Source organism: Pleurodeles waltl, chromosome 1_2 (assembly GCF_031143425.1).
Source record: "Pleurodeles waltl isolate 20211129_DDA chromosome 1_2, aPleWal1.hap1.20221129, whole genome shotgun sequence".
NCBI classification, from domain to species: Eukaryota; Metazoa; Chordata; class Amphibia; order Caudata; family Salamandridae; genus Pleurodeles; species Pleurodeles waltl.
Window position 1 is genome coordinate 930,771,025 of NC_090437.1, and position 10,392 is coordinate 930,781,416.

The window sequence follows — 10,392 nt, forward strand, 5'->3', positions numbered from 1 at the left end:
CAGCTGCTTACTGGGTAAGTAGAATTTTCCTTCTACATCAGAGGAAGTGAGCAAGGGTATTTGAGCCCTAATGCTTAACAAGAGCCCAGGGCACCACCAGCGCATCAGAACAGCCAAGAAAGATGCCATTCCAGAATGTATCCGCATCAACGCACACAACAACAAGGAGCTGTTTAATATAGTCAAGACACCTCAGACATCCCCTAATCCATGCCCCCCCCCCACCCCCCACACCCAAGACCTTTGCAACAACCAAGCCGCCTTTTTCAATGGAAAATCCAGGACATACACAAATGATTCAAGAACCGAAACCTGCCCACACTGCCCACCAGCATAACCAAAGACCTCATGCCGCAGACCCTAAACCTCTGGACCCCTATCTCCACAGAAGACATCCTGGGAACTCATGAACTCCATCCATTCAGGGGCATCCTCGGACCTGTGCCCACATGACATCTTCAACCTGGCCGGCACCACCATTGCAGGAAAACTTTGCCGGACTATCAACCACTCCATTGAAACCGCCACCTTCCCATCCGACTGGAAACACTCAGAAATCAACCTGCTCCTGAAGAAACTCTCCACCGACCTAAGGGAGATGAAAAACTACAGACCCGTCTCATTGCTCCCCTTCTCAGCCAAGGTAACAGAAAAGGCCATCAACATGCAACTGATCTAGTTTGTTGAATCAGACCACATTCTGGACTCCTCACAATCCGGAATCAGGAGCAACCACAGCACCGAGACAGCCCTCCACGCAGCCACAGACGACATCCACACCATACTGGACCACAGAGACACAGCCGTACTTATTCTTCTCTACCTCGCCGCCACGTAAGACAGTCTCCTACTCCACCCTCTGCACCAGACTACACGACACCCGCATCTGCGGCAAAGCACTAGAATGGAGTCAACCCTTCCTGACTGGAAAAACCCAGGGTTTCAAACTCCCACCGTACACTTTGGCGCCCAAAGAAACATGCTGCGGAGTACCCCTGGGATCCTCACTAAGCCTGACCCTCTTCAACATCTATATGGCCCCACTCGCTAAGATAGTCAGACAGCACAAACTAAATACAGTCTCCTATGCCGACGACACCCAGATGATCCTCTCAGTGACCGACAGACGACCCATCAACAGCCAAGAGAAGTTTCCACAACGGTATGAGAGCAGTTGCTGCCTGAATGGAAGCCAATTGCCTCAGGCTCAACTCGGACAAGACAAAGGTCCTCGTCCTTGGCTCCACACCCTTTGCCTGGGATGACTCCTGATGGCCAGCCGCCCTAGGAATCGCCCCACCAAGCCCACATGCAAGCTGGGCATTATCCTGGGCTCCACGCTCTCTAGGACCCGTCAAGTCAACACCATCTCTTCTGTCTGCTTCCACACCTTGCAGTTCCTTCAAAAAACTTCAAGTGGATTCCCCACTGAGACTAGAAGGAAAGTCACCCATGCCCTGGTCAGCAGCAAATTGTACTACGGAAATGCACTATACACTGGCATCACAAATAAGCTACATGTAAGACTACAGAGAATCCAGAACACAGCAGCCAGACTCATCCTGGCCATCCGCCACAGCCACATCTCCGCCCACCTCAAAGACCTCCACTGGTTCCCAGTCAACAAACACATCACCTTCAAGCTATTGACTCACACCTATAAGACACTTCACAACATCAGACCAGATACCTCAACCACCACCTGACCTTCTACTTCCCTGCCAGGAAACTCTGATCCTCCCATCTCGCCCTCGCCGACATCCCCAAAATCAAGAAAAGAACAGCTGGAGGATCCTTCTCCTGCCTAGCTGCCCGAACATGGAATGCACTCCCTCTCAACCTAAGACAGTCTAAATCACTTAAGCAATTCCTAAGGATCTCAAGACCTGGCTCTTCGAATGATCAGCATGCCTGGCACAGCGCCTTGAGACCCCACGGGTTGTAAGCTGTGCTTTGCAAGTACTGATTGGGATCCTGCATTGACAATGGTTTTAAATGCTGTTTTGAAGGTGGGTCCCCGGCCCACGTGGTCTGATGCTATAATATTCCTCATTTTCAGTACAGGGAAAAAAGATAACCCTCAATGTTGTCAGCCTATAGCCCTGATCGAAGCAGTGGTGAAGGTTATGAGCATGGGAGTCTCATAACCTTGATAGGCTGAGGAGCATAATATAATCTATGTTCAGTATGGCTTCAGGCAGGGTAGATCAAAAACGGGCCAATGCCTGAACCTATATCAGGTAATCAACAAATATACTGTTGCTAGGTCTGTATCAGTCCACTTTGCCTTCATGGTGTTAACATCCACGTTTGACGGGGTCAACTGCGAGAAGTTGTGATGTTTGCTTCTTGCTGTTGGGGTGGAATCTAATATTGTGTATTTATGAAGTGGTTTACATGCCCACACAACAGCATCAGTTTGATATTCCCAGGGTGCGGCTTGCACTCAGCCCTTTAGCACTAGCAGAGAGTTGCGCCGGGGTGAATTGTTTCCTCCTTTCTGTTTACGCCATTTGTTAACGGGTTAATGCAAGCCCTCCTCTCTGTAGGGGCTGACTGCCCAAAGGCCAGGTCGATATTGATTCTCGTTATACTGTGAGCCGATGATGCGGTCCTCTTGGCAAGGGCGGCTGTGGGCTTACAGCTGTTACTGTACAAGGTTGTGGATTTTATGGTTAGCTTGGACCTTGCAGTCAACTTCACCAAGTCTTATGTAATGGTCTTTGACCCGGGAAGCATTAAATCTTAAACATTTGTAGTGGGCTCGCACAACATGGCCAAGTCAGTCGGAAGCCATTGGTTGAAAACAAGAAAAAGGGAGCTTGTCAAGGCAAATGACGCTGTCTTTAGCTTTGCCTAGAGATTGGGGTCCCACCCACCTAGAACTCTTACCAAGTTCAGGCCAAGTGCGCCACCAAGGTCGTATATGGCAGTGAGGTGTGGAGGTATACGAATGTTGACAGCATCTAGTCTGCAGAAAATATGTTTCTAAGGCGGGTGTTGCAGGTTTCCCAAAGCACACCAGCACTATCCGTGCATGATGAATTAAGAGTTCAGTTCATAGGTGATATGATTGCTCTTATGCCACTTCTGTGTTAGATTAAGGTGTGGAGGAGAGAAGAATCTCCTCTGAACATCCTCATTGCTACTAAAATCCCATGGATTGCGTATATTAAGGGTTTTTTGAGTAGCCTGGGTAGGGAGGACCTATTCTGTAGCACCCAGTCCTTGGGTACATCTGAGTTAATTGGATAAGAGCCACATTTTTGGAAAGCAAGGCACTACATAGAAAACAGGCAGAACTGTTAAAACCTGTGGTACCGGGGTACATGCTGCTAAAATCAGTTTGGACTAAGGAGCTTTATTTATTGTGAAGATTGATAGGGACATATTTTTATTGACCAGAATTAGATTTAATGTGTTGCGTCATCTTCTGGCCTCCCCGTGGAGCTGGAGTCCACTTGTTTTTTTTGGGTCCCTGGGGTTGCGACAATCAACACCATTTTATGACTGTAGGAAGCTGGCTCTGTATATACTATATCAAAATGAGGTATAGGGTGCCCACAGTTCAGGGGTTACCCAGAGGCTAAAGTAGATAATACTAATGCTGTCTTTTGTGGTAGTGTGGGTTAAGCATTTAGGCTTATCAGAGGGTAGTGCAAAGCATGTGTTGTACACACACACAGTCAATAAATGAGGCACACACTTAATGACTAACTCCAGGCCAATGTACTTATCTTGGAAAAATATATTTTGATACTTTATTTCAAGAATCAAAAGGATCTTGTTGCAGGTAAGAATATTTGCAAGTAAGTATTGAGCATATGTATCAATAGCACTTCTGATTTGGCAAAGAAACAGTTTACAGGCAACTAATACTTTTCAGTTGTCCGTGCAATTTTCAGAACAGTCAGGGGTGGGGGGCTTAAGAAGTGTTAGTGCAGTTTTGCGTAAGTACTCGACTTACAGTTCCAGTCTCCGGGGGTTAGGATGTCCACTGGTTGGGGTTCAGGATGACCCCAAACTTAAACCACCAGCAACACAGGACCAGCTGGGTGCAGAGGTCATATTTGAAGTTAAATTTAGAATGGGATCCTATGGAGACTGGGGGCACTTGGAAACAGATCTGCTAGCAGGTAAGTACCCGCAACAGGCTGACCTGGGGGGTTTGGGTGAGCAACAGGGGGGCCACAGGTCAGCACCAAACACACACCCTCAGCGGCACAGGAACGGTCTGGTGCAGGGTACAAGCACAGCCCTGGGCTCCCAATGCTTTTCAATAGGGGGCCCCAGGGATCACAAAGATGCTGCATGCTGGGTCCATGGAATCAGTTCCGGGAAACCACAGAATGGACAAGGAGGAGGGCCGCCGGCTGAACGTTTACTGGACCGGTGGTCGGATTCCCCAGTGCCAGGGGGCTGCAAGTGCAGGGGTACCTTTAGGCATCTGGAATCTTTGTTGGGTTTTCTTGCAGTTGGGGAAGGGGGTGTAGTCCTCTGGATTTAGGCTGCAGGCATCGTCGTGTTGGCCAAGAGGGGTCAACCCAGTGTGGACACAAGTCGGAATTGCCTGGGGGACCTGCACTGGACCGGTGGGCCACCTGGACATGGGCCATGGGCCATGGGCATCTGGTGCAAAATGGGCAGGACTTGCGGATACGGGTTCGGTCTGGAGTCCTTTTGGAGGGTTTCTTCTGGACAGGGCCGCTGTCCTCTGGAGTTCTTGGTCCTCTGGTGGGCAGGCAGTCCTCTGGGGGTTTGGAGAGGTCGCTGGTCCTGCTGGATGCGTCCCCTTTTGGTAGCAGAGTCCATGAAGCTGCAGGCAGGCCGGTAGGGCTGGGGCCAAGTCATTTGTCATCTGGAGTTTTCACTCCTGGGGTTCAGCTTAGCAGTCCTTCTTGTCTTGAGGTTGCCAGGAATCTGGTGAGCTAGGTTCAAGGGTGCCCTTTAATCCTACATTTAGGGGGGTTACAGGGGGGGGTCAGAGTTCAGTAGCCACTAGCTGGATTGCCATGGGGTACTGAAACAGGAGGCTTGAGCCTTTGAAGCTCCCTGCCAAGTGTTACAGTTTCTGCTGGGGGAAGGTGTGAAGCAGCTCCACCCATGCCAGCTTTGTTTCTGACCCCAGAGAGCACAAAGACCCTCCCCCCCATGGGGTCAGAAACTTGTCTTTTAGTAGCAGGCTGACACAGACTGGTCAGCCTGCACTAAAGGGTTGGGTAAAATTCATGTTGCAATAAATCCAACACTGGCATCAGTGTTGGGTGTTTTGTGCTGAGAGGTTTTGATACCAAACTTCCCAGCCTTCAGTGAAGCCATCATGGAGCTGTGGAGTTCGTAGTGACAAACTCCCAGCCCATGAACTTAATATGGCCACACTGCAACTACAATGTCTAAGAATGGCCTTAGACACTGTAGGGGCATATTGCTCATGAAGCTATGCCCTCACCAATGGTATAGTGCACCTTGCCTTAGGGCTGTAAGGCCTGCTATGGCGATCACTTACCTATGCCACAGCCAGTGGTTTGTGGGCATGGCATCCTGAGGGGGATGCCATGTTGACTTTACCTTTTTCTCCCCACCAGCACACACAGTCTGTATGTGATTGGTGTGTGGTCTATTAGGTTGGGTCAATACATGCTGCGCCCTTAGGGTCCCTCCCTGGTCACAGAGCCCTTGGTACCACTGGTTCCTTTTTCAAGGGACTTAGCTGTGGGCCAGGGATGTTCCAGTTGTGGAAACAATGGTACAGTTTTTGGGAACGAACACTGGCACTGGGGTCGGGTTAGCAGGATCCCAGCACACACTCAGTCAAGTTAGCATCAATACCAGGCAAGAAGTGGGGTTGGGGGTACTGCAAACAAGGGGCCAGTTTCCTACAATGATATTCTGTAGTTACTTCACTTGTCCTAAGAAAAAGCCTTAACTGAAATCCCTAAACCTTAGGCAAGTCAAACCTGCCTTGATGTTCAGTTATTATCTGATGTTCACATTATTTGTAAAGTGTCCTGCTTTCTAAAATCTGTCATGAGAGTAAAGGATTCCATGTTTGATTCATTTTGCTGTTGCTTCTCTCTTTCTTAACTTTTGTAATCTAGGAGTTTTCTTTTTAAGGATTTTATCTGAGGCTTTTACATTTTTTAGCCACTTGTATTTTAACCTCTTCGTAGGTTATTCATGAAGTGTTTTATGGTGAGTTGTATCTGCTTTTATGGTTATATTGTTACCAAGTAAAAATAATTTGGAACTTTAAAACTGGTGAACGAATATCCAAGTCAACTAAATGCATCAGATAGATCCCAAGATTACATGACTGACATTTTTTTTGCAGCCTCAAAAAACAACACAAATTAAATACAGTTAAAACACATCTACATCAGGATTCATGTGTCTGTACTACCATCTTAGCCGAACATGTCCCATCTCCTGCCTTATTATTGACACCCATGCCGTGTCACACGTCTTGTGCCTCTCACAATTCTCCTACCTCTAAGTGTATTATGACACAGCATAATGTAGAGATTGACTCATCAAAGCACACTTTCCAGTTCAGAGTAGCCTATTGTTTGGGGGATATATCAATTTATTAAGCATTGTGGCCCATTCTGCGCAATTCTCTGTCAAACGATCAACCCTCCTCGAAGTGCTCAGGTGCTCTTTGTGCGCCATCTCACATTCAAGCAAGCCCGTTTTACAACCTCATGTCTCAATGAATGGCAATCGTGCCCTTAGCTAACACAGAGCAAAGCAACAACATTGGTGTCCTCATCTTGAAGGAGCACGTGGCAGGGTAGAGACTTAACAAGCATTGTCTCATTGGGTGGACTGGTGGTCCACTTTCGAGTACTGAGCCCCAGAATTGACATATGGTTGCCAAAATTAATGTACTTTATTTCACTTGGCTTTGCAATTATTTTTTTTAAGTTGTCTTTTTGAATGCCCTTGTTGAGTGGCAAAACACTTGTTTGGGGGGGGCTCCCACTTTATAAAAGACATATAGACGAATCAGTGGATAGGTGAAGTAATGGAGGTGAAGCAATGGTAAAGACTGAGAGAGTCAAATTAAAGGCGAGAGATAGAGGCAGGGAAACTGTGACACATTATAGATCTAGAGAAAAGGGAAGTGAGATAAAATTGAGAGGAAAGGAGGAGATAGATTGAATTAAAGAGCAATAGATACAACAATGTGTAAAGGATACAAAGTTACTTTGAATTTGGATGGCTAGAGAGACAGCTAAAAAGGTGTAGAGGCATGGCAGACCAGAGGGGCTCAGTAAAGCCACTGGTGTTCAGCAAGTGGGTGAATGGGTAGGTTGCAGATCCCACGCAAAATGTTACTATGCTAAACCCAAAACCCATTATCACATTAAAACTTACCTTCCAAAATGTCTTTTGTTTAGCTTTAACTTGGACAAATGGTGTTTTTATTGCAGACATATTTAAAGTGACTTTTTCTTTTTTTTTTTGTAGATGTTTTTTGAAGATCATATTGATGATGCCAAATATTGCGGCCATTTGTATGGTTTGGGCTCCGGTTCTTCATATGTACAAAATGGCACAGGAAATGCATACGAAGAAGAAGCCAACAAGCAGCAGTCATGACATGAAAGGGAGAAGGGATTTTCCTGACTTACACTATCTTGTACATACGTTTTATCTCTGGTTGAATCACTTGAACAATGATGCTTATTTTGCTTTCTCAGCACATTTTATTTTCTGCCTTTCTGTGTTCTGTGGTACGAGCATTCCGAACCCAGATTTCCACTTGGAGGCAGAAGACGTTCTGCGTTACGTGCAGCCTGAGATCGGCCCATCTGTAAAGTAACAGCCGTGGGAATAGTGTGGCAGAAGAAAGGCAAGAGTTGAATTTTGAGTGCTCTGAGAAATGTGCCGTGTAGGTCTCAGTCCTCATCCAAAGCTAACTTGATCCAACTGCCTTTCCCGTTTCCTTTATTTCTTTCAATATGCAAGAGTTTTAGGTATTCAACATAATGGACCATCAATTTTTGCACTTTAGAGAGTAACTCGGATCCTGCTCTGTTTTATCTGAAGTTTTGGTTTTCTTAGCTAGGAAAAATGTCTGCCAGCTTCAGTAAAGTCAGACTATATTTGCATTTGTGTTGTGGAACGCTTGGAGCATAATCCACCCCTTTATGAAAACATTTTGTGTTCATGAGAATCACTTCCTACACGATAAAAAGTGCAACTGAAGTCACGCACCTGCCATCAACTAGTCTTCCAAACACTCAGCAAGCGCAGGACAGCTGCTGTGATGCTCTATAACTGAAGCACTTGAGAGAATTTCACATTCTGTCTTAACCAGGATTTTGTTGTTGTACCATGCTGTTATGAGCTTCAAGGTCTTAGGACCACTTCATTTTGGTGCTCAAACAGCTACATTGGTTTCTTCATGTTATTCGCTTTTATTCCAGAAGTACTCACCCTAATTATATTTGTTTTATTTGAAAACATCCTATTTATTATGTGCTTAATTTGGGGACTTCACAAGTCTATGATGTTATGGTAAGAGCCCCAATTAATGATTTATACTGTAGACTGAATAAATTTAGAAGATAAATTACTTTTGCTACAAAGACTTGCAGTACAATTTGTAGCAATGAAAATGTCCAAGGGTTGTAATGCCAGTTTTGTTTTTTGGACTACTTTGTTGGCAGATGGGTATAACACAAATTTGTGTGTGTGTACAATCACACACGAGTGATACACGCATATTGCCAGTTACTATGGTAAAGTACTTGTTTTGATCATGCACTGTGTATACACAGAGCAATTCTGAACCAATAGGTATTGGTCCCGAATAGTTAGATAATACTTGCCTACAGAGATAGATTCCACCTTATAGGTTCTCCATTTGTGTGTCTCGTTGTACCACCTAAACTCTCATGTTGGTTAGGGGTGTTGAATGCTTCACTGAGAAAGTACAAGTATAGCATGCTGTCTTGGTCACCTGGGTCTAACATACTGTTCTTTTGGCAAGTCTCCCTGGTTGTTTACCAAACTGATCAATGGCTTAGTACTTTATCTTCTTTTCTGTTTCATTAAGTTACTGCCTTTGTAACTAAGTGACCCTTTTAAATACATAAAGAAAACCTTTTGCAGAATGGAGGATATTTGTTTTTAAAGCTTTTGTAAATAAAGGCTTAAAAATGTTTTCTTACATAACAGTACTGTCCAGTAATTTTACTTTAATATGCCTGTTTTAGCGAATGTATTTAGTTTATACTTTAATTTAAACATCTTCGTTATTACGTGGTGACTGTGTTTTTTAGGATGTTTTCTTTTCCTCTCATCACCAAGGAGCGATGGACCAGGTTAAGTGTTGCAGTAGCTCTCATCATAGTATGAGCTGTGATAAATTAATGTTCAATGGGATGTGGGACTGTAGGTACACATGTTCTGCATACTCCTGCCATCTAGTGTTGGGTCTGGAGTTTTGCAGTTTGTTTTGCTTTAAAGAATTCTTTCGAGTCACGAGGTCAAGTAACTCCTCCTCTTGGTGATAAAGCATATGGGCATCTACTCCATTGTTAGATTGTTTTCTCTTTGCTGTCTTGTTCGGATGTGCCTCTCCGATCTGTATTTCGACACTGTTTCGGTTCAACCTTCGGCCCTTTTTTCAATCTCCTTTGACGGTATTTTTACAGTTTGGTCTTTTTACATCTGTGCTTCATCAGAAAACTCTCCACATTCGACCAAAGCCCCCTTCGGGCAACACCCTTTGGAGCCTAACTTTAACATCATAACCAGTTTTCTCTAAAATGCTCCACTGGTAATGGAACGCACACCTTTTCAGTTTTGTCCGCATTGCCATGCGAAGAACCCGCACACTGACAAACATTTGGTGTGGAACTTGTGGCTGTCGCCAGACCACAAAGAGTCGGACTGTGACATGTTCAAGTCCTTGAGATCGAAGAAAACACTTTGGTACTGCAGAGCTCTTTGCCTCGAGATATCTCACAGAGCCAGTGACACTACCAAAATTTTTGGAGAGGAGCACACCCAGGAGCTACCATCTGTCAAAGATGAGGAGGCTTCCTCTATCGACGAAAGCTGCGGCTCCGACCTCGAGGTTGATCTAGTGATGCGAGAAGTTCCATCGACTCAACCTGTGAGGACTGCAACCCATGCCCTCCAAACCAAGCCAACCAAAAACCCTTTGGCTTCCATGGTTGCAGAACCTGAGGTCCCCATTCCACCACCGCTGTCTGGCCATGGTGGGCACTGTAAAACCGATTTGGATTCCCTGGGTCCAGTGTTAAATCTGTCTGGCCATGGTCAGTACCGTAAAACTGATTTGGATGTCCTGGACCCTGCGTCAAAGATGTCTGGCCATGGTTAGTACTTTATAACTATTTTGGATGCCCTGGGCCT

At 45.6% G+C, this 10,392-nt stretch overlaps 1 protein-coding gene across 4 annotated transcripts in view; it reads left to right on the top strand.

The window, feature by feature from the left end:
- CNOT7 (CCR4-NOT transcription complex subunit 7) overlaps positions 1–9,183 on the top strand; it is a 171,704-nt gene extending 162,521 nt beyond the window's left edge. For 2 of the 4 annotated variants that reach the window (XM_069200545.1, XM_069200563.1), the window contains one exon: positions 7,471–9,183. In XM_069200545.1, the coding sequence (XP_069056646.1) occupies positions 7,471–7,602 (132 nt within the window). In that variant the 3' untranslated portion in view covers positions 7,603–9,183. The remainder of the gene's footprint in view (positions 1–7,470) is intronic. The other 2 variants (XM_069200537.1, XM_069200555.1) reach the window with 1 other exon arrangement.
- The last annotated feature ends 1,209 nt before the right edge of the window (positions 9,184–10,392 follow it).